The 25,058-nt window shown below is 48.9% G+C and overlaps 1 protein-coding gene across 12 annotated transcripts in view; it reads left to right on the forward strand.

Annotated features, from left to right (window-relative positions):
* The first annotated feature begins 10,507 nt into the window (after positions 1 to 10,507).
* PTPRQ (protein tyrosine phosphatase receptor type Q) overlaps positions 10,508 to 25,058 on the forward strand; it is a 2,012,995-nt gene continuing 1,998,444 nt past the window's right edge. For 8 of the 12 annotated variants that reach the window (XM_069629292.1, XM_069629294.1, XM_069629295.1 and 5 more), the window contains exons 1-2: positions 10,509 to 10,708; positions 16,916 to 17,127. In XM_069629292.1, coding sequence (XP_069485393.1) covers positions 17,074 to 17,127 — 54 coding nt within the window. In that variant the 5' untranslated portion in view covers positions 10,509 to 10,708; positions 16,916 to 17,073. Of the gene's footprint in view, positions 10,709 to 16,915; positions 17,128 to 25,058 lie in introns of all 12 variants that reach the window. The other 4 variants (XM_069629300.1, XM_069629298.1, XM_069629293.1 and 1 more) reach the window with 2 other exon arrangements.

Below are 25,058 nucleotides of genomic sequence, written 5' to 3' on the forward strand. Positions count from 1 at the left end.
CGGCCACCGCGTTGGCGGGCACCACACCTGTTTGGGGCAAGGTGATGTGCACCTTGCTGTGCTGGCACTGCCTGAGGCTGCAGGCCTGCATTCCTCCTTTGATCTGCTGGACCAGGAACAGGAGCAAATATTGTGGAGTGTGACCCTGCATCCGTAACCGCCACAGGCGGACTTTCCAACATTGAATGCCCCATAGAGGGGTCTACCCCCAGTGCAGGTGGGATGGACAGAAGAGCATCCCTGCCAGAAACACTCGCCTGCAACGGGACATATGTCTCAATGTCAGATTCAGCACCTGATTCCTAGAGGTCTCTGGAGGTGTACCAAGAGACACCCGTGGACAGTATGGTCTGTAGGAGTAATGGCTTTTCACCCACCACCACCCCACGTCCTCCACTGGTGCCTGGTTGTGGCTGTGAGTACTCCTGCCTCTGTGCCATCTCCTCCTACTCAACAGCATCTAGTGCCTCATCACCTGCAAAAACATAAAAGAAAAGTAATGAAAAAAGGCATGAGCACCATAGCCCAAACACATAGGCATGACGAGGCAGACATCCAGTACATACATGACACATGTCACACATGACAATAACTCTGGCATGCATGCACTGGCAATGAGTTGGAAGGGGAGGCAAAAAGCAGACACTGAGGACTCCAGGATGGAAAAGCAACACATGTGCTGCATGCTGGATAGCACTGGCATTACACATTAGCCCGTGAGTGGCATGGACAATCCACATACATGACACATGCCAGCACACAGATGGCACATAGCATAGCCCTGGCAGATTTGACAAGAACACCCAGATGGTAGCAAATCAGTACTGTCACCCATCCATGTGAGATGGACATCATGAAATAGAACATGCAAAATAGTGTGACAAAACACGCATGTGCCCCACACTGCAACAAAGCCACTGTTCACTAATGCAGTGATGGCAGGCACATGGATACCAATGGTTGGTCACTTCAACATGACAGAAGACAATTGTCATGTTCAACATTCAAACAGGGCCCCAAAGTGATTGTGTACAGGCCATGTGTAGGTGCACATTACTCAGTCAGCCTGATTGATGAAAACATTCCCATAATAAGGAAACATATGTGGGCCATTGTAGGGTGTGATCTATGTCTGAAGTATGTTACATTTGGGGCAGAAGGGCACAAAAATGTGTGGTAAACATGCAAAGGATTTCATCAATCAGGCAGAATGAACAGGAAAACAGTATGAACAATGTTGTGGCAAGATGGCAGTTGAAGGGCAAGTGCAGTAATCAGGTGCAAATTGTCAACTGCAGTCAGAAGGGATACTTGAAAACCCAAACCCAAGGCCGGGCTATGGTTTGGAGGCACCACATGGGTGACCCACAGCAGTCATAACTACACAGCTTCACCTGGCACTCAATCAGAACATATCACCCAAACAACATACACATGGTTTGCACACACATGCATGGCCACTCACCGGACAATGCCTCAAGATCTGGTAGGTCTCCCACGCTTTGGATCTGATCCTCTGTGATGAAGCCTCCAGCGATAGACTCATGTTCTGTGAGTACTTCCTCCTCTGGTGGAGACCCACTGCCAGTCACCAGAGTAGAGGCATGATTGGAAGCCAGCTTGTTCTTTGCTCTGCGTTTGAGGTCATTCCACCGCTTAGAGCAAACATCAGATGTGCGCCTGACAAATCCAAGGGCACTAATCTGGTCCGCTATGCACTGCCAGTGTGCCCTATGTTGAGCAGTTGTAGTCTTGCACCCTGCAGTCACCAGCATTTCACGGCCATGGGCCGACACGTAGCCCACAAGTTCGTCTAGTTCCACATCATTGAAACTACGCTTCCTGGACGTGACGGAGGGGGGAGCCGTGTCTGGGGTCCCAGCCTGTACCGCAAGAGCACCCTTCTTCCTCTTGGGAGGTGGTGCGCAACCTGAGTGGCTTACGCCGCTCTGGTTGGTAGGGGCTGAAGCGCAGAGGGAATGGGCACTGGAAGTAGCCAAAGGTACGATGACCAAAGGTCTCACTGCAGGCATTGGCTGCTGGGTGATATTGGCAGGACCAACCTCGGTGTGATGACTTGGACCAACACTGTCCCGGCTTGGAGACTCAGAGCTGGGGTGGATTGAGTTGCAGCTGCCCCTGCAGCCTCCTCACCCTGGCTACTTGGGGCAGCAGATGACATTGCTGCCCCAGGTCCACAGGGCCTGGTGACAGCAACTTTCACTGCCACACGTGGCTTTGACTTGGTGACACAGAAGTCAGCCTGGGAGTCCTCCTGTGCCGGTTCTGTTGACAATATGGGCCGAGTTAACCATGCCTGAGCTGGGATGGTGTCAGCTGCATCTCCCCAACCCATTGGGGGGGACATAGGTGTCCCTGATTGGTCCTCCACACACTGGCCTCTTGGGCCACCCTGCACATCCTGGCCACCTCCCCTACCGTGCCCACCTCTTACAGGTCGGCCACCTTTGCCTCCCTTACTGCTTGGTCGCCTCCCAACCATGGCACTGATGTTCTTGTGCGAATGGGAGGTGCAGTAAACAATTGTCCTGGGCAATTGGGGTGAAAGGGGCAGGGTACTAGATGGAATACGTACCCTAGTGCTCTAGCAAGGCTGTCTGTGACCCCTGGGGGAAGATGACGGGTCACACAATGCTCAGGCACCCTGAAAACAAAATTTAACGTGCATGTGACCCCTGGTAGCCCATGTGCATGGAATAAAGAACCCGCACTACGCTGTGGCACCCAGAAACACAAAAAGAAGCCTATGCGTGGTACATGCTGGCTACAATGACTTCTGAATGGGTACGCGACACACAGGGGCAATTGAAAAATACGTGTGCGACTCACTGTCTGCCTGGAAAAAGAATGTGAAAAAGACGCATGTGTGCGCGTTGGCAACACCCCCGCCAAAAGAAGAATTGAATGCTGTCTGAGTATACAAGGAGTACGAACTGGAACCGTTGTGAAGTAATCGCGTGTGAACCAACAAGAAGTACAAGAATCACCTGCTCACTCTCCACAAAAATCACGTACAAGAAAATGGTGTCCTACGCGTACCTTTTAACCCAGCCCACACGTGCGATGTTACTTATGCGCGTACGCGCTAAGGGCCTTTCTCCGATTCCACGTCCATTTTTTGCATGTGTACAATCAACATGCACCCGTGTGGAGGGAAACGCCCACGCGCATTACGTCACAGACTCGCCTATGCACTAAGGGCCTTTCCTCGAATTACACGCTGATGTGCAGTTTTTTCACGTGCCAAATCACTTCGTATCAAGCTGGCCACGCAACAACACATGGAAGACCACGCTCCTGCCCAGAAGGCCATTTTCCTGCGCCCCGAGCACGCTCCCACCTGCCATCTGCTGCTGCCTGCCTGCTGGCCACGTGCCCTGCTGTTTGGTGCCTGCACGTCAGCCATCTGCAGTGGTCCAGTTGCTGTGACCACCCCTGCTGGAACAGAAGACTCCCGACTGGCATTCCATCACTCCACAGCCCAGCCCCAGGACCCAGTTGCCCACCCACACCTGCCTCGGGGGTTGCCAAGTCCCACACAACACCATCTGGCACCAGTGGCAACCCCCCAGCAGAGAGGCAGAGGGCTGCCAGCTTCAGTGCCAATAAAGTTGGCATCCTGGTGGAGCAAGTCCTGGGGCATTATGATGCCCTCTTTGGAAGTTCACGTGCCGACAATGAAGGATGGAAGAGGATCTGGAAGGACATCGTGGCTGCCATCCACGTGGAGGGGGTGGCAGCCCGCGACATGCAACACGTCCGGAAGCGCTGGGAGGACTTCAGGTCCAGGAGCCTCAGCAAGGCCCGGCGCCTCTTGAAGACAAAGCATGCAGAGTGGTGCCGGGTCCGCCTTACCAACATCCAGATGAGGGTCCTGGAATGCATACACCCAGCACTCCACCTCCAGATCCTTCAGAGGCAGACCCGTCCGGAGTGAGCGGTAAGTGTCCATGCGTACTGATTGAACGCTGTGCATGTTGAGGTGTGGCAGGAGTGTGCACGTTGCACATATGTCTTGGAAGGGCCATGTATGGATGTGTATGTACAGGGACATGAGCCTGCCGCATGCGAGTCCAGTCATGTGAGAGGCACATCAATGGTGCATGTATTGAAATGCATGGTGCCCAAATGCATGTGTCGGTGCACACATGTGTATAATTATGTGTATGTACTGTGGCATGGTTGTGGTGTGACACATGGATGCTGGTTCCACCATCATGTATGTGCACAATGTACATGTGCGTGTGTGTGTATTTGACATGTGTGCCACTGTGATACATCATGGATGCATGTGACACCGACATGATTGGCAGATGTGACATGGATGCCGATGATTTAACTGCAACAGGTGGTGGAGATGTACAGATGCATGTATGTCTGGTGGCGTGTGTACATGTGTTTGGCACTCCCCATGTTGCATGTGACGTCAGGCTAACCTTCGGATGCTCATACTGTTGTATGTGTATGGATGGTGCTGCCTGCTGCAACATTCCTGTTAATTTGCGCATGTGTGTGGGTTCAAATGATAGGTGTGTTGTGGATTGTGATGACGTGTGAAGTTTGACGCTGCCACTCATGTGCAACTGTCATGTATGTATCAGACCATTGTACAGTGCCCTGATGGCTGTGTTCTGTCTCTCCCTGTCTGCAGCATCAACTGATGAAGAGGGCGGAGATGGTGCTGTGGAGCACAGCGGCAGGGATCCCACCGCCAGCCAGAGACGCAAGGCCAAGCTCCCCTCCCAGGTTGTCAGCTCATCGGGGAGTGAGGGGTCTGGTGCCGCATCCGCGGCCGCAGCTGCCGAGGGTAGGTCCAAGAGGCGGAGGTCGACTCCTCGGCAGCAGAAGGGTCAGCTGAGACCCCACAGGGGCCTATGGAGGAAGATGGCACCGAATCATCCAGGTTGGTGGAGGGTTTGGTTGAGGAGGAGACTGTGGAAGGGCCACACACAGGGTCTGGAGGGGGGATTCCACTGGTGCTAGTGGTGGAGTCCAGGGGCAGGGACAGGAGGCAGCACAGGCAGCACAGGCGGCCGTGGAGGAGCCTGTGTGTAATCCTGTCCCCGGTCCTGTGACTGCATCATCCCGCACCAGCAGGGATGCCTTCGTCCAGACCCATTTTCAGGGAGGGGATCCGCTAACAACAACTGGCCTTCCTTTCCCTGCGGACGTGGCAATCTGGGTCCTTGTTGATCCTGTCCTGGCTGGGGTGGCGTTGCGTCAACCTGGCATCTGGGATAACGTGCAGGGTTCTCGTGAGGACGCTGCACGTTACTTCAGATGCCTCGTTGACCGCGTCGTCTGGCTAGGAGGGATCACTGGTGCTGGGTTCCTCCGTGTGCTGGGCCTTATGCCGACCCCCTCCTCAACTGAACCCCCTATGCGCCAGTCGTCATCTGTGCCATCTTCCGGGCCAAGTATCACCTGGCCACCCTGTGGAGCTGCCTGTGACCCAGCGGCCCGGCTGGTGGAGGACACATCCCTGCCACAGTCGGGAGTCGGAGGTCCAGCAGGGGTGACCACCCCAACAACTGGACCCCAACAGGAGGAGGACATGGAGGCATCAACACGCAGGGCACATGCATGGCAGCAGCAGGCTCAAGATGGGAGCGATGAGGGCTCGGGGCCATCAACATCAGAGGGGCAGGCATCGGCCGGAGGGCAGGAGGACGCTGGATTGGGAGTGTCTTCCGTGTGGCAGCGGTTGGGCCAGCAAATAGATGCGGAGCAGCAGCGGGCGGAAGAGGCACGGCTCACTATGGTCAGGGCAGAGAACTCCATCCGCAGGGCGCTGAGGCGGGCTGAGTGCCTCGACGAAATTCGCAGGGAGTTGGAGGTGGACATGGCATTATCCCTGCGAGACCTCAGGGCCAGGAAACAGGCCCGCCTCCAGGACATTGAACAGGAGTTCGTTGATGCCCTGTCCTGGGAAATCAACAAGTGAGCCGTAGGACTTGCCCGTCGCCATTGTATATAGTTCATTAGTGTTAGGTTTCCTTTCTATTTTTCTTTCATTTAGGGCGCATGGACTATGCCCCACCTTTTTGTATATAGTTATTTATTAGGTAGGGTTATTTGTAGGTTTCCTTTGGATTGTTGGGCTCATGGACCCTGGATTTTTACACTGTATATAGTTCAGGACTGGATTTCATTTCATTGATATTTTTATTTTTCCATGGAGCAATGGTTTTCTATTTTTTTTACCTTTCGATGAAGCTTGATGGACGAACCCTTTGGAGCCATTTTCATTTGGACTTATTTGGATTCAGCATTCATATATTTTCATTAATTTTGGACATCCAGCCTTTTGTTTATTTTTTTTTTCTTGTGTGATTTTCTTTCATTCCGTTGATTTTGTATTTAATACATTTTCATTTCATGCTTCATTTGTGTGGTATTCTCTCATTAGTTTCGTGCATGTCACGATGTGGGTTTTCGCATTCACTTACCCCCATTGTGTGTGTCTGACGGACATGTATTGATGTGCATACTTGTCATTTGGGATCTATCATGACATGGGTACTTCAATGTGGAGTGGATGGAATACTTGTTTGGGTGTTTGGACTGGGGTGGCATGGGGTGGGATTTGGGTGGCCATGAGTGTGGATTGTGATGACATGTTGGGGAGGACATGAGTCGGGGCCTGCTGGCAGGTGCCCATCACTGCTGGGTGGGTGGGAGTGCAGGGGGACATGAGTCGGGGCCTGCTGGCAGGTGCTCATCACTGGGGGTGGGTGGGGTACAGGGGGACATGAGTCGGGGCCTGCTGGCAGGTGCCCTTCACTGGGGGTGGGGTGGAGGGACATGAGTCGGGGCTCACAAGAGTGCTCACAAGTGCATGGTGCCATGTAGGCTGCCCGCAGGGCATGGGGAGGGGGGAAACAGCACACCCAGGAGGGCCCACGATGCCAAATAGCATGTGAAACTCCCCGCGTACACCATAAATACACGTACCCCGCTCTCACCTGGAGTATCGCGTGTGAAACTTCCCATGCACCCCCAAAAGACACGTACCCCGCTCGCACAAGGCCTATCACGTGTGAAACTCCCTGCGTACCCCCCAAATACATGTACCCTGCTCTCGCCTGGAGTATCACGTGTGAAACTTCCTGCGCACCCCCAAAATACATGTACCCCGCTCGCACATGTCCTATCGCATGTGAAACTTCCTGCGCACCCCCAAAATACATGTACCCCGCTCGCACAAGGCCAATCGCGTGTGAAACTCCCTGTGTACTCCCCAAATACATGTACCCCGCTCTCGCCTGGAGTATCGAGTGTGAAACTTCCCGCGCACCCCCAAAATACACGTACCCCGCTCGCACAAAGCCTATCGCATGTGAAACTCCCTGTGTACTCCCCAAATACATGTACCCCGCTCTCGCCTGGAGTATCGAGTGTAAAAATTCCCGCGCACCCCCAAAATACACGTACACCGCTCGCACAAGGCCTATCGCATGTGAAAATCCCTGCGTACACCCTAAATACACATACCCCGCTCTCGCCTGGAGTATCGCATGTGAAACTTCCCGCGCACCCCCAAAATACACGTACCCCGCTCTCGCCCAAGGCCTATTGCATGTGAAACTCTCCACACACCCCCGAAATACACGCCGGCACCCCATCCACCCTGGCCATGCCCCACAGGCAGCCCACTCACCCTCCCCATGCCCCGCAGGTAGCCCATCTACCCTGGGCATGCCCCACAGGCAGCCCACGCCACAGAGGGGTGCTTTTTCTATGCAATTTACCTGGCATGAGCGGGGTACACGTATTCCGAGGGGTGTACCAGTACATTTTCACGCTTTTGGGTGCCGTGAGCGGGGTGCGCGTAGTATTTACACGCAATTACAGTGTACCGGCCCTGTAAGCTGGTGCAGGGTTAGCGCGGCCCTTTGCGCTGCATTGGGGATTTCAGTGCCTTTTCCTTGCGCAAGGGGCGTTCTTGGTGGCGTAACTGGCGCTGCGGGATGTTCTCTGCGCCAGCGCTCAAAATGGCTTGGTAATTCCATGAATATGCAGTGTGCCAGAATGCTGTTAAGCGCACACGGCTGGCGCACGCTCCTTCTCTGCGCTGCTCACGTGCGCTGCCTCTGCGCTGAAATCTATGAATTACCCTCTACGTATGACGGGAATAACTGGTATTTCCCCACAAAAAATAAACATACTTTAATTTACAAATGTGCCACCTTTTAACTAAGATTTTGGAAATGTGGGTAAAATGAACAGTGCAGTAAAAAACAAAAGCAACACAGGATTTAGATAGTTGTAGGCAGCCTGCTTGAGCAATTGTGCTACCTCCTTACAGGTGTGAATGGCCCTCCATCTCCCTGGTCATTTGTGTGTTCATGGCTGTGGGGCATAAATCATTGTCCAGGGCAAGCAAACAAATTATGGCCGGATCTCCAGCAGTGAAGCCCCTCAGAATGCTAATTGCACTGAAGTTGCTGCTTGCATTTCTAGAGCAAAATCCCCCCCATGGTCGAACTGGGGCATAAAATCCATCCAGGCGCCAATAAGAAAAGTGCCCCACAATCACACAATACAATTCATTACTAGCCAGAACAGACTAAGTACTATCCAATGGTTTTGGTAAAATATGTTGCAAATAATGCATTTGAAAACATATTTGCTTAATAACATTGGTATTGACTAAAAAAAACAGGCCTATTCTGCCCAAAAATGTGTCCCTTCTTAGAATCATGGCTGGCACTTCGGGCATTGCCCCATTGCCCTGTAAGTCAGTCAAAGCCTGCCCTTGCCTGACCCGCCTCCACCCCTCGCAGTAGTGCTTAACACCACTGGTAAGGGCTCCTTGGGGGTGGGGGTTGGGGTTGGATGGCGTTTGGCCCCGTGCTGAAGCCAGGCCTGTAGAACTATTCAACCCCACTCTGTTTCTTGAAAAGGAACCCTTCCAGTCCCTGTCTTTGGAACAATGAGCGTGTGGTCATTTCCTGGTGCAAATTCCATTTCATCAGTTACAACATGTTTTACTGGATCCAGTTGTAGATATATACTTATTTGCACATCTACTGAACAGCTAAAGAGTACAATTCATTTGATTCCAATTTGACCTCAGGACTAGTTAGAGGTATTTAATGTTGGTTAGTTGTTTCTGGTAGTTTGCTTATTTAAGCAATAGAATCCCCCAACTTTTCTTTGCATTATACACTAACTGTATTCTGATAATCTGAAAGTCTAGAGTCCTCACTATCTGTACCTCTCTAGTACACACAAAAAATGAACACTTTCGAAAAATGTCTTTCCAATGCTGCATGTTAAGTGGCAGTGGCTTCCAAAGTGGCATTATTCCTTCTTGGGACCTATTGGCAAGTCATGCGTTGGGTTTCAATTCTAGTTTGAACCACGCCTGAAGAAGGCCGGCGTGTGCTTGTGCGAGCAGCCATGCAGTACTGAGTATGTTCCGCTGCACCGATTGTAGTATGCATTGTTGCATTTATTTTTTTATTTAGCGTTTGGCTTCTTACAAACCTTTCACTATACAAAATAAGTTGCACCAAGTAAATTCAACGGATGCAAATCAATTACATCCAAATACCTTTCACTAAAAACATGAATTAAATATAAAAACATATTGAATGAAGCTCCTTGCACTGTACACAATTAATAATCAAAGCCGTATGTTAAAATGCAGAAATGTCTCCTCATTCAGCAAAGACATTCTCTGAATACTACTTCCAGAAATCTAATAGTGGCTAAAACCAGCACTATATTCTCTCCACTACATAGCATCTTCCAGCACTCTTCTGCCATTAAAGACGTATAGGTTGCGATCATACTCCCAAATTAGAGAGATCTCTGATGTAGTTAAACCAGTGCAAAACAGTAGCAAATGCATGAATGTCTTAATCTCAGCGCCGATCTTACAAAACCTACAAATACAGTCCTCGTTTCCTAGTAAACGTAAGGGCACACAGTACTTCCAAAGACGGATATAAATAAAACCGTGCCCTTAAAAACGGATTCCTATGAAATTTATTAGATATTTTTTTAATAGCTAGGTAAAACGTTAAGTGCTTTTGTTTCTTGCTTAAAATGCATCACTTAAGGTTCTGGGTAAACCTGGGTGGTTCGCCCGCGCCCACCCATGCCTGGACGTCAGCCGAGATGGGGCTAAACTCGCTGCCATGACTTACACGTTTTCCCTGGGCTTCCCTTTAAAACACTGATGGGGTGAGTGCCGTTTTCCATTACGTTCTCCTCCTTTCCAGATGAGTGCACAATGCTGTGACCAGTATATAAAATGCTCTTTAGAGTTTTGTCTTGTTTGTCCTCCCTCCACATGTCAAGTGTGCAATGCCTCCCACTCCCCTGCATGCAATTTATTTGAGGAGAGGCTGCTGCCATCCTCGGTTTCCATGGTGACCTTCTGAAAGTCCAACAAAGGGAAAAAGAGCAGGACTGGCCAGAACAAATTGGGCACGGAGCAGTGGGCCGGCCGATCAGGAAGGGGGGGCTGGGGGCAGCAATACAAAGAGCGAGGGGGCAAACGGCGACCGGTCGACTTGTCAGGGGGAAGGAGGCTCGTGGAACACACCAATGCCCCCTCTTTGACTCCAGTGCGCAGAGCCCGCGAAAACGTGACACAACTCAAACCTGAGGAGCAGCGCCCTCCCGCCGGAAGGGACCGGACCTCCTGACTGGACAGGCACTAGAGCATCAACAGGTAGGCTACTTCTTATCTGACCGGGGACGACTTCTGCTGTGCCCCGGCACCCAGGGTCCCGAGATGCTCTCATGGTATGTTTTAGACGCCCGGAGAAGAGGAGGTGCAGACACGTGTTCTTCGCAAACTTGCTGCACAAACATTTGCATTGTATGCGGCAGGCGTACAGCCTGTGTCTGTGAACCGGTAACAGCACTGCCCCAGTTTATGCATGCACACCCGCCCCCCGTGCCCTAAGCAGAGACATGCGAGATATGAAGCACCACGGTGTGTGAATAATTAGGTGACAGCGAGTTTTCAATGGGCGGCGCGGGGGTGGCAATACAGTTTAGAAAGTGGAGATTTGAACGCCTATGCTTCCGAAGTTAGTCAGCTGCCACAGAACGAGACCTTCAGTCGAGTTCCCTGGCTTTCTGTTGGTGGATAGGGCGAGTGGTGCTCCAAGCCTGGGAGCCGGCCGAGGCATGTGCCCCGCTCTTAGAGAGGGAGGGGGGAGGGAGGCGCAGGCACTTGACTATTACAGGTCACATTATTTTAAAGAGGGGCTGTGCTGCTTCCTTGAACGATTTGTGCTTTTTTGGAGCGAGGCTACAGTGTCACCTCCCAAGCAATTCCGATGTTCTGAAGACAAATACCCCCTCCCAGTGGCCAATCAGACGCTGCAGGCCCTATAATTACTGATAATCACTTTCTTTGCTCTAGCCTAGCTTTTAAAGCGGCAGAGATTTACACGTCATGGCTCATTTAAGAGACCATTATTTTAGGGCAGTTTCCATTTTAAGAAATGCAAAGGGTCATTTTTATTGTAAAAGCACACACAAAGCACCGGTTAGCTGCCCAAATTTACACCCTCCTTCAGGCCACTTAATATATATCTCACAGAGAAGTTTTAAACTAATTACATTATTTTCAGATGTTCATATTTAACACCCCAAAAATGTTATGTTTTTGGTATTATGTAATATTTTCATTGCATCATATATATTTGCTTTATAACACATGCAGACCCGGGATCGAACCTGTCTTGCTTCCAAGGTTAGTACGTTGCACCTGAGCTATCCTCCCGAGATATATAAAGCCTGTATTTGTCAGACATTGAAACACAAACTGGTAACCTTTTTATCACAGTAGTGTAAATCTTGAAAGTACATTTTCAAAAGTCAAAGGCCATGTTTTGCCTTCTGCTGATTTGCATTCTGGTACTTGTAGTCTCCCATTCAAAAAGAGGAGAAAAATACCACAATTTAATTTTTTTTGTTGCCTAACATGTTTCTATAAGGATTTATATATGTGTGTCAGAACATTACTATGGCTTGTGTACTTTTGAAGTCATATTTATAAAAGAGTACTGTTCAAAGCCAAACTTGGGGGTAAGGGCAAACGATGAGCAGACATGCAAGTCATTTATGCATACCAAGGATGTGGCAAGAGGTTGCAATCCTGGAGATGTTATTTTCCTTCATTGTGGCAATGTGTTGTTTTCTAGGGCACAGGTAGAGGATACATGTGGGTGGGCACACTTTTTTTCAGAGGGTGGCCACTAACCTGCTTGGGTATTTTGGAGTCCGGCAAACTTGCTCAAGTGTTTGCCTACAAGGATTTCACCGAGTTTGTCCAAGTGCAGAAGCTTACCCAGAAAACCACATAGAAGTGTCATCAAAACACGTCTCTTACTAGGATTTTGTTTTCTTGGGAATATTTCAGGATAGATTGTTGGAATTAAAAGGTGGGCACCTTTTACAGTTTGCCAGCATAGATATTGGAAAATCTCCCACTCAAGTCATTTTTTCTGGTGTTGATTAATGTTTTTTAAATGCCAATGGTCTTTTTTTTCCAACATTCTTTTTATTTGATTTTGTCAATAAACATAATGTTTCAAGTGCGATAATTCACATATTGCATCGTTCATTTGAAATGAGCATATTAAGCCACAACATAAACATAAACATAAACTGAACATAATTAGGTGGGACTAAGGGGATAAAGGGGGAACCCTGGGGGACAGTCCATCGGGGGGGCTGTAGTCCATGTGGGAAATAGTTTTAATTAATTGTCTTTTGGGGGGAGGTGTTGGTTGGAACTAGACTGAGGCTGGGTGTCTCTGAGTTCGTCTTGCCCTCTGCTGCTCTTGATCCCAGGTTAGTGACATTTGGGGGGGCCATTTCACTGCGGGCCGCGAGGCTTGTCTATGGATTATTTTAGTCATATTTGTCCATCCAGCAGAGGGGCAGCGGTTTTCTTGCCATTCCTGGGAACTGGTCTGCATAGTCTAGGAAGGGGGCCCAGGTGTTGAAAAACTTGTTTCTGTTCCCCAGGCGGATGGCAGTTATTTTTTCCACGGCTGTGATGTCCCAACATTTAGCCCACCACAGGCTCACGGCGGGGCCCTCTGGATGTTTCCATAGTCTTGCTATTGCTATCTTTGCTGCCATGAGAAGTTGTGTGCACAGGCTCGCTAGGTTGCCGGTGAGTGGAAATTGGCCCTCCCCTGTGCTGCCCAGTAGGACTATTCCTGGGTCCCATGGAATCGTTAGCCCTGTGACCTGCTTGATTGAGTCCAGGATTTCCTTCCAGTATTTAACGGATCTTGGGCATGACCAGAGTAAATGAAATAGCGTGCCTGTGTCTGTGCATCCTCTCCAGCATAGTGGGGAGATAGCTGGGTTGCTCTTGTTCAGAGTCTCTGGGGTTCAGTACCATCTGTAGCAGGTTTTGATCGCCCCTTCCTTATTGGTGACACACTTCGAGCTCTTCTGCGTTCTGGTCCAGATGTGCCCCCATTCTTCCCTATCAATTGTCCTGCCGATGTCCCTTTCCCACTTTTCCATGTATGCCTCTTTTTTGTCGGGATCAGTTCTATCTAATTGACCGTATAGGGTCGATGTTTTCCCTCTGGGGGGAGTCGTTGTGAGCGTTTGTTCCAGTGCCATTAGCTCTCTGCAGCCCTGGGTTTTCATGGGCTCGTGCGAGAGCCAGTGTCAAATCTGAGTGTAGCGGAATCTTTCTGTTTCCAGCACCCCGAATTTCACTTTGCATTCTTCAAAGGTTAGTGGGGCGCCCTCATCGTAAAAGTCTCCCACGTGCTTTAGCCCTCCGGTTTTCCAGTGATTAAAGTTATTAGGCGTTATTCCGGGGGTGAAGTCCGGGTTGTCCCAGATCAGGGATAGGGGGCCAATTGTGCTACTGCGATTCCACTGCCTGCCTGCCCTCCTCCAGCTCTCACTGTATTCTTGGTTGCAGTTAGGGGACCCTCCTCTAGTTTCACCCAGCGGAGTTTGTTGGTGGTTAGGTTCCAGGTGAACGCTGGCGAGAGCTGGGCGGCCAGGCAGTATCTCTCTATTTCTGGGGCTCCCAGGCCTCCCAATCCTTTACTCCTTGTCACCACCCCCCTCGTTTTTCGCGGCTTCTTGCCCTCCCAGATACATTTCATGATATTTGTTTGGAGCTTCAGCAGGTCCTTCCTGGGGATGGAGATTGGGAGGGCCTGGCAATGATAGAGCAACCTAGGTACCAGATTCATTTTTACTGCTGTTATTCTTCCCAGCCATGACACTTCTTGTTTTTGCCATCTTACTAGGTCCGCCTGGAGCTCCTTGAACAGCGGGGGGAAATTCAGCTTGTACGCTTCTTCTATTCTCTGTGGAATCTTTACCCCCAGATAGGTGAAGTGTGAGTTGGTCCATTGAATGGGGTGATTGGTAGTTAGGGATTTTATTGTGCTCCCCGGTATGTTGATTCCCAGGGCTTTGGATTTTTCGAGATTGATTGAAAATCCTGACGCCGCTCTGAAATTGGCCAGTTCATTCCAGAGCGCTTCCAGGGATAATTTCGGCTTGGTCAGGGATAGCAGAACATCGTCTGCGTATAGCGCTATCTTGTATACCTCTCCTCTGACCGATAGCCCACTTATTGAGGGATTTTGGCACACTCTGCTGGCAAACGGTTCCATGGATAGTGCAAAGATAAGCGGGGATAGCGGGCAACCCTGCCTCGTGCCTCTGGTGATATGGATTCTGGGAGATTTATTGCTGTTTACCCTTAGCACTGTAGTTGGGTGTTGATAGTTGGCCAGGGTCCATTTCCAGAACTTAGGGCCGATGCCCAGAAGCTTTAGGGTCTCCGCTATGTATCCCCAGTCTAGCATGTCGAATGCTTTGTTTTCGTCTAGCGACAGGACTGCCATTTGCTCGCCCGTTCTGCCTGCAGATTCGATGATATTTAGGGTCCACCTGGCGTTATCAAAGGTGCTTCGCCCTGGGATGAATCCCATCTGGTCTGGTTGGATCAGCTCTGGGAGGTGTTTTGTCAGTCTGCCTGCCAGGATTTTAGAGAAGATTTTTGCGTCGTTATTCAATAATGTGATAGGTTTATATGAGGAGCAGAGCTCCGGGTTTCTTCCTGGTTTTGGTAGCAGCACCGTTAGGGACTCCTCCATAGAGGGGGTGACAGAGCCTGATTCCAGAAAAGAGTTGTATAGCGAGGGGCCAGGATGTGGGAGAACTTTTTATAGAATTGGGCGGTCAGGCCGTCGGGGCCTGGGGCTGTGTTTTTCAAGAACCGGATTGTTTCCGCTACTTCTTCAACCGAGAATGGTAGTTCCAAGGAGTCGAGCTGTGAGGGCAGAGGGTCTCGCCGGACTGGGTGCGGGTATGGGGCTTGAGCTTCCTTGCTTGTGGCAGGGCCCGACATGATCCCCATGTGGTGTTTAGTGAGGATCTCCATCTTTTCTGCTTCTGTGCAGCAAAGTCTCCCCCCTTGGTCCTGAAGCATTAGTATCTTGTTTCGGGAGTGCAGTTTCTTCAGTTTCTGGACCAACAGGTGGTTGGCCTTGTTGCTGTTTATATAGTAAAATTGTTTTGTGTAGGCTAATGCTCGGGCCGTTTTGTCTGCCAGGTGCATTTCCAGTTTTGTTTTCGCTCTTTTAAGATGCCAATGCTCTTTTGTCTGGTGCACTTTCTTCTTAGGGGAAAGGTCAATTGAATCAAACTTGTATATTTCACTTTACGATATGTACACTTACTGTCCATATATTCATAGGTGCCAGCTTTTGATTTTTGCTATGGGGCCAGAAGTTCTTGCATCTAGTAACACGAGGGAGACATACCCATCCCATAGTCGAAACGCCACATTTTGCAGCAGGGATAGGAAAAAAGCCATACGATTTACAGGAAGATATAAACATAAAATCTCAGCAACAGTCACTTATCCTGCTCAGTTGCCGTTGCAACATTCGGTATTGGGATCCTCTGCTTTCCCCTTTCAATCCCTGCACCCCACCAAACAGTTGTGGCCTGCTCACTCCCTCCAATGAAGGCTCAGGGGATACATTGATGAGGCTCCCTTCTCATTTTTGCCGCTACCGCAAAATGAAGCCTCACTCCTGATATTGCTATAGGTAAATGTTAACAGTGACAAATCATATAATGGACGTCACATTGTATTTATCTCCTGCCTTACTAATGGCAACGTGTTTTTAATGTAACTGCCCACGATATTTTGTAAATTAAAGACTCATTCTGAAAAATAATCTTCACCATTTATGCAAACACACCTTTTGCCGCCCAGTGCCCTGTAAATCCCAGGGCCGGGCCTGGGAGGCTGCCATCTCCAATGGGGTCTTCCATTGTGATTGGCTGTCAGTTTTCGGAATCCACTCCACTTCCGCTTTGGTGAGTGAATGCCAATGACCACAACTACAGATTTCTGTTAGACTGCAGCTCTTTGTAAAAACAGGTGTGCTCCTTGCCACACCTGGAGATTCAAGTCCTTGGATTGTAATGGGCGAGCACACCTGGGGCCCCTTAACAGTGCCACCCGTGCCACCATAAACATAGCTGTAGCGGCATTTTAATGTGTTCATCTGTAATCAGTCGCTTGTTTACCGTACACACGTGCCATATTTAGAGGGATTTTGATCTTAACACGTAAGTGTATACAATAATATAAATATTACTATTTCATTGCCAAGACTCCCTTTATATAGCTTGTTATAGATATCAGATCGGATTGCAAACTGTATAAATGATGGTATCGTGTAGTTTGTGTATCCCCGATTAAAAAGAATGAAAAAGATCCACGTGCTTCATTCACATCAGTATAACGACACTACGCCACACTACACTTTAGCACACATGCTAAGCGCACACTACAACGTGAAGAGCAGTGCCGGACCTCTGTGCAGTAAACACGCATTCATGTTTTTTGCAGGTCACCACTTCCGCGGACTCCTTCCGGACGCCATTCGAATCCAAGCGACAATACTCATGAGTTTACACACCTAACTTCGCCTTGTCCTTTGCCTCGGGCCCCGTGAGGCAAGAACACCTGCACCAAAGGGGCAGCGACAGCGCGCACCCGCCCTCCATATGGACAAAGCCGCCGCTGCCAGCCTGCTCTTTGTAATCACCTGCGCCTCCCAGGTAAGTGATGCGCCTTGACCTTTGCTTTGGATTGTACTTAGACATAAACAAATGCATGTATCGTAAAAAAAGAGCGAATGAGAGATCTGTGCATATGTTATGACGTCATCCAGTCTATGCCCTCGGTTTCATGTTACCCTGCATTCTTTGACATGGCACGGACATGCCCTCACAGGAGAAGGGGAGCCACAGACATTTTTCATAGGGGTGCCTGATGAGGTCACTTATGGGGTGGCACGTTGGCAGCGTTTTTATAAGGGTGGTCGTGCCCCCCCCCGTGGTGCCGCTGTGGAGGAGCAGAGAGAGCTTTACAGAGTCCATGGAGCACCAGTAAGGGAGGTTGTGGGTGTGGCACTGTACGATATGTGGTGGTGTTGAGACCTCTTATCAGAAACCAGGATGTGATTCGAAACAGGTGTTAATATTACCCAAGTTAAAGGTACCCACGTTATCAGCATCAAAAGATTGATGGGCTGAGTCAGACTTTCCTGGAATCGAACTTGTAAAGTGCAGGCGGACCCATGTTTGGGGGAGAGCTTACCTTGCAAGCTGGCCTCTCTGGAATGGTAGGACGGGGTGTCACAGAGAATGGCACTACTATTTCTGAAGCCGTGCTAAAGCCAGGGTTGGCGTCAGCTCCAGAAATTGAAGTGGATTCACTGTCATTTCATTGGGTTGCATGTTTTGCCAGTAGTGTAGTCTCTGCACTAATGGTTGTACATTCCTTCATAGATTGCCACCTTGAGTAAAATGTAATTGCCACTAGTGGTAAAACAAGCATTTGTTGAAATGTCAAGTTGTTTTACCGCTTTTACTGATTTTAGGTTTGGGAACCAATTCTCAGTAAAATTGCTTGCTTCCCAGTGCAGGTAAAACAGGTGGTCGGTAACGGTTGGCAGTATTACCGCATGTGTTCATGCTTCCTAATACCAATGGAGTCCAATGTTAACTCCAAAAATGGGCAGTAACCCTAAATCCAAATCAGACAGTAATCAGTGTTTACCACCTTCGGTAACAGTAATCGAGTTTCACGGTATTACCCTTGGTAATGAATGACCTGAGTGTGACGAATTGCCATTTGGTAGGGGTGTACACACACTAGCTTTTTTTTATTATTTCATTAATAAAATGATTCAGCCTACAACATACCATGTGTTTCTGAATATTGTGTTTCATCTGTTTCACATTATTACATGATATTGTAGCGTAAAACTAATCTGGATTTGAGTATTTAATAGAAATCATTATATTTAATAAGATTATATTTTACATACCTGCCAGCATAACCCAGATAACAGTGTACTGTGGCGAGTCTTAAGAAGAACACATACTCTCAAATGCTATTTTCAGGATGGTTTATTAAAGTAAGAATAGTAAGGTCTAACTTTCCCTATCACTATGGGTGTTCCCTACCTAGCTTACTAACTATTGTGCTCGTCAGTCTTTCAGGGAAGTTTAAATAAAAAAGTCAGTTGTCCAAAACTACCCTGACTGACCCTACCGCTATATAACTGACCAAGGCTTGTAGTATGACTCTCTTCGCCTTAGGATACCTCTAGTATCAGTCTGTAAATTGATATAGGATGCTTAAATATCCTCTTGTTACTTCTTTGATCAGCCTCTGTAACCCTTTTAATGGGCCGGTGAGCTTTCCTCTTCCTTTGGGAATCTCTTTGTTCTATCTCTTACAAATTTCACCCTCTTGATTGTAGGTCTCAATATAACCTTGAGTATATTCGTGTTTTGGGGCTATTATCCCCCTTGGTATATTACAGTTCAGTTCACTTTGGTCTCTCCGACCTTGTATCTGTTGCACTATTGGTGCCTTTTCCCAAGGTATTATTACCTCTGGCTTTTCTCTCTCTCCATTTAACCTTTCAGTAGTTTGAGCTTTTGGGTTATCACACTTTGAATTTACTTTTCCCTTTTCCCAGGGTATAGCAATCATGGGTTCTTCTCTCTCTTATTCAACTTTGCAATAGTTTCCTCTTCCGTGTTCTCACTCTTTAGATTATCTTGTTTCAAGATTAACTTTGTTTTATGATTAGTACTGAGGAGAGTTGGCTCCACAACATAATGATTCCCTCTTCGAAACCACCCGTGACTCCCGTACTCCTTGTTACCTTCTACTTTGAGGGAGAACATCGAATGGAGTCGGGTTCCTTGGAATCCTGCTCGCATGGACTCGACAGCCAGTTCCGTTCTCTCATCTCTTTTTGTTTTCTCTCTGTCTCTCGTCTCCTCTTGGTTTCTTGCCTCTTCTTGGTGCTCTGGTGTTCAAATGTGGAACCAGACATCTTCTGGCTTCTCCCACAAGAGGGTCTTAGCGAAGTTGGTTGGACCAGCAGTCCACTACAGATTCTTCCCCATGGTCCCACCAACATCTATTCTTGGACAGTTGCCCCGCTGATTTCTTATGTTGCTGCTACACCACAGCTCTGGCGTTCCGCCCCATGCCATAGTAAGTTTGGAACTCGTGTGCTCTCTGGTTCCAGATTCCTGCAGGTGTCATGCTGCTCAGTCTTCCCAGGCCAGCGTCTGCTTTCCTCATTCTCTCTCCTTTTGTTCCAGTTCTTTCAAGTTACGTTTATCAACGTACTCATCTCAGTCAATTGGTTATTTTCATTTTAAGGAACATAGTACTTTTCAGTAAGATAACGGCATCTCTGCAGAGTTTCTTTGTCCCAGTCCTGATGTAAAGCGGTTCTGGTATTTGAGAGCATCGCATTTATGCCATGACACTTACAAATTTAGGGATTTCCTCACAGGAACAGGAGTCCTTGGCCCTCATTACAACCCAGACGTTAAGGGGTTTACGGCGCCGTAAAAAGTGTCGGCGCCATTAAACCCTTAACGCCTGATTACGAGGTCCCTTTGCGGGTGGCACTTTAACGCCTGCTTTTAGCAGGCATTCAAAAACCAACCCGCAAAGGGACCTAGGAGCTAATTACGGCACCGTAATTTACGGTGCCGTAATTAGCGCCTTCCCCAGTCCCATTGAGCCCTATGTGGCAAGAATGGGGAAGGGCCATGGCGGCATGGGGAATTACCGCCCCGCCAACCTTGGAATGGAGCGGTATTTCCCCATTCCACCATGGGGGACTCGTTACTACACTGGCACCAACCATGGTGCCAACAGCGCCATGGTTTAGCGCCAGGGTTGTAATGAGGGCCTTGTCTCTTAAGGCAGAGTCTCTCCCAGTGAGGTCCCAATTGCCTCTACCCCTAGGCATGGTGTTGCAGAGTGGGCTCACCTCCCTAGCCTCACACGAGAAGGGTAAAAAATCCCTCAATCCATCACATACCCTTTCCCTTATCTGTGGGTCTTCCTCTTTTTGATGATGGGAAATGTTGTTTCCCTTGTTCTTGTCCCTTTTGATGTTCTTCTGAAAAACAGAAGGGCGGAAAGTCCAGGAACCATCTCATTAACCTTGCATTGGTGTCTTATTTTGCAAACTCATCCATGTTAGGGAAGAGTAATCAGTAATGAATCTAAATCACCATCCAGTTAGACGTAGGTTGGCTCCACCATAGCATATGAATACTCCCTGGGAAAACGTTTCCAGCTTGTGTACAGTACAGGATGTTCTACTCTTTCATATTCTTGCAAGGGTAGCACTTCTAACCCAACCTTTGCTGCATCAGTTGTAATAGGGACTCCTTGATAAAGTCTGGTATCTTAAGGATGGTTTCGCTACAAAGGATATTTTTCAAGCCATGGAAACTCTCCTGATCTTCCTTACTCCAGTTTGTTTTTTGCGGCTGTGCATTTTTCAACTTGTCTGTCAGGTTGGCAGCAATACTTGAATAGTTAGGGATACATCTCCTACAGTATCCCATCAACCCTAGAAAGGCACAAAGTTCTCTCTTGTTCTTGGGGGTAGTGTCATGCATCACGTCCCTACACCTGCTAGTGTCCCTACTGCACGCACACCCACCTTCACTTCCGGTTCGCATGTGGGAAAGCATGTAGGAAAGCAGCAGCTTGGGATCCGCTTATTTTGTGCATGGACTGTGGTAATTGCACGGACTGGTACCAGTCACCACATGAGGAAATATCATTTGGTACGATTACATCCATTCCTGTACTGGCAGCTTCCTTGGCGCATTGGACCATGTAGGGTCAGGCATCCTGATACGCGGCAGTCAGGTTCGCTTCCGGGCCACGTGACAAGAATGGCCCGCTCAAGTGTTACATCCACGGATCACGTGTCATGGAAGCGCTGCTCAGGTGACAAGGCTTCCATAGCAATAGGATAAAAGCCAGGATTCCGCGCTCACACAGTGCTTCACAGCTGTTCTTACTGGCACTGTTTGGCGTTCTTCACCACCTTGATTCCTGGCTTAGTCTGATCACAGACTACGAATTACGGACTCCCTTCTGTCTTACCCTTCTGCTTTGGCGCCTCTCGAGCGTATCTCCTTGTTGCCTTGACCCACGGACTGCCCAACTGGACTCCTTTTGCTTCAGCCCTTGGATTTGTTGTTTCCTTCGAACTTGCCTGGATTTACGAATCAGCTGCACGGATTTCTAGTAACGCTCCACTTGCTGCAACGCTTCTTGCTTCTCCTTCCATTCAGTTATCGAGTGCCATTCAAAACATCTACAGGTATTTCCAGTGATTGGTACATAAGAGCAAAAAGCGGTGACCTACCATTGCTGTCCTTCTGCGGTTACCCGTACCATACACTGAGGGTACTCGTCATAACGCCCACCACGTGCTTTGCTCCTGAGCCCTATTTGTCGTCTAGATTATGGAGGACTCAGCTGGTGTCCCCGTGGCCGCTCTAGTCCAAGCAATTACTGTTCTACGGGCTGACATGGCAGCAGCCAACACGGCCATTCACCAAAGCCTTGACTCTATACAGAGTGCCTGGCACCCTCTACCCGCAGATCCAGAGTTTGGGGATGTAGCTTCCCAACCCACAGCACCTAGTTTTGCACCTCACATCCCAGTGGTGTTTCCCACTCCGTTCCCATTGGCAGCCCCAGAGAGGTTTCATGGCGATCCTAGGAAATTCAACACATTCCTCAATCAGTGTAAATTACACTTCCTTTGTAGACCTTTAGCTTTCCCTGACTCTACCACTAAGGCTGCATTTACCTTGTCCCATTTGACGTGCATTGCTGCTACATGGGCGAACCCTCTATTGGAAAACGACAGTCCAGCCTTATACTATTTTGAGCTGTTAGTAGCAGAGATGACCCGGGTATTCGATACCTGACATAAGGCCCAATCACGAGACCTAAAGTTATTGGATTTGAGTCAAGGAAAGAACACACTCATAGAATACATTACCCATTTCAATCAGCTATCGGTTGAAACCTCCTGGCCCGAGAGCAAGAAGCCCGTGGTTTTCTATAGGGTTCTGAGTAACACCATCAAAGACGCGCTTTCGGTTGTCCTTGCAGGTAGATGCCCGAAGAGCTGAACGAAAGGCTGAAGTAGGGTTTTCTAGCACACAATCCATCCCAGCCCATTCTGAATCCTCTGGAGAACCTATGCAGGTTGGAGGAATCTGGAGCCCTATCACTTCCACAGAGAGAGAACGTAGGAGGTTAGCCAATGCCTGTCTTTACTGTGGCCATAATGGGCATTTCGTCAAAAAATGTCCTCGCCGCTCAAGAATGAAAAATCGGGTTTTTCAGAAAGCTTGATCCTAGATATGGGGGCTAGATCGAGCACTCTTTTGTCCCCCTCAGATTCAGCCCCTGCTTTCGGCTGTATAAGTGTCATGACCCTTGCCCCTAGCCCTCACTGGCAAGTCAGCCTTCCAGTTAGGGCCAGGTCAAAGGCCTTAAAACCTCATCCAAGACTCTCTGACTGACTCCAAGACTCTCTTGGAGTCAGTCCTGGCGCCTTTGGCTGGCGCAAGGCTCATAACCATCATGAAAACCAACATTAGAATGGTACTATTTACTTGGGACTATTTAACTTGGGGGGGGGGTTCAGTGGAGTCACACACATAGCTCAGTTACAAGGAACTGAGCTATGCGGTCTAGTCTTTTGGGTGTGGCAGGCCTGGGACTACTTTACCTGGACTACTTTGGGTGTGGCAGGCCTGGGACTATTTTACCTGGACTACTTTACCTGAGACTATTTAAACCGTACCCAAACAGCAGAACATGCTTTGCGTTATTCTCCTGTGGGCAGCGTAACGCTCACCGTGTCCAGTTCTTTGATGCCAGCTTACCTGAAACCAAGGACCTGCAGAGAGAGAAAGAACACTACAAAACTTACCTGGAACAGTATCTTGTCTTCAATCCATCGCTGACTTCAGTTCCACTCACCTGAAGGTACGAACTCCATCATCCGGCACCGCATGCATCCTGGAATACCATAACCTGGACAGAGGAGAAAGAAAGACAGCATTAGAAAGCGTTTATTCACGTTTCCTCCTGAATGAAGAAAGCCACACAATTCTTACCGGGGTAGTCATCTCCTGGTCAGTATCATTGCTGGAACATTATGGCGCTCGGTGAGGAACATCGCAACCTGCAAGGAGAGAAAAGACACAGGTTAGCAATATAAAAGGCGAAACAGCGCCGCACATTGCGCGTTACCCACCGGACAGCATCGCGCACACACGCTTTCGCCTACCAGCCCATGCTCATCTTCAAGCTGCATGACAACACCAAAATATCTTTACATACCTAAAAGGAAAAAAGCAAGACATTACTATTTAAACTAGGAGGAACATAAGAACTGCATATGAAGACTGTAAAGAAGCAAACCTACGGAGTTGCAGCAGTCCTGGATTCCCACAGGGGGGCTTGCACCAGTGACGTAACTTGGTCGCTGCTCGCCCCCCACATCTACGCCCCTGCCACGAGGAGCAGGACGGAGAATCCACCTTTTACAATATTAAGTTGAGGAGAAGGCCCAAGGGGGAGGAAGGAGTTGAGGTCAAGGGAGGTGGGAAAACAATGACAATCTGGTATTGAATCCAGCTCTCCTATATTGCATACTCATCTTTAACCAGAGGCCTTACCAAGGAACCGGGAGAGGGTTCGAGAGTGCAAATCATCCAACCAGGGCTGGGTGGCATCTCTCTGGATACCAGGTGAGCGTAACAATAAGACCCATTGTAGTACAGGCCATTCTGAATCCAGTTCCCGAAGTCACACATTCAGTCAATATTGTTATTGATTCCGGGGCCACGGGCAATTACATCAACATAACACTAGCTGTGTCACTAAACCTACCCTTAGTGAACAAGCAACGCCCACAACCGTTCCAGGCAGTGGACGGCACCGCCCTGGCGTCAGGCCCTATTAGACAACAGACCGCTCCACTTACCTTGATTGTTCAAGATACCCATAAAGAGACCATATCTTTTGACCTGATTTCATGCCACAGTTCGGTCTCATCCTGGGAATCCCTTGGCTAAAGAAGCACAATCCTCTTATCAATGGGGAAACGGGACAAGTACATTTCGAATTCGAGGTATGTCAATATTACTGTCTCACAGTACCTCAAGGACAGGTAACACCCTCACAAGCGTTAGGAGCAGTCGCACAGCTCACTTTGAATGATGCTGAGAGTTTTGCATCAGCCTCCCATATGGTAGGCGCCATTGCTACGGGCATTCCCGCAGTCTACCACGACTTCCAAGAGGTGTTCGATCAAAGGACAGCTGAAATCCTACCTCCACATCGTTCGTACGACTGTCCTATAGATCTCATTCCTGATTCCACCATACCTAGTGGACGTATCTACTCACTCTCTCACTCCGAGGATCAGGCTTTAAAGGCATACATCCATGTCACCCTGAGCCAGTCCGATATTCTTTGTTCCAAAGAAAGAGGGAGACCTCCGCCAGTGCGTGGACTACCGACGCCTAAATGCAATCACCATCAAGAACCGCTACCTGATACCCCTCATCATCCCTTTACTTGACCGATTGGCACATGCCTCCATATACTCTAA

Source organism: Ambystoma mexicanum, chromosome 12 (assembly GCF_040938575.1).
Source record: "Ambystoma mexicanum isolate Mex_15411 chromosome 12, UKY_AmexF1_1, whole genome shotgun sequence".
Lineage (NCBI taxonomy): Eukaryota > Metazoa > Chordata > Amphibia > Caudata > Ambystomatidae > Ambystoma > Ambystoma mexicanum.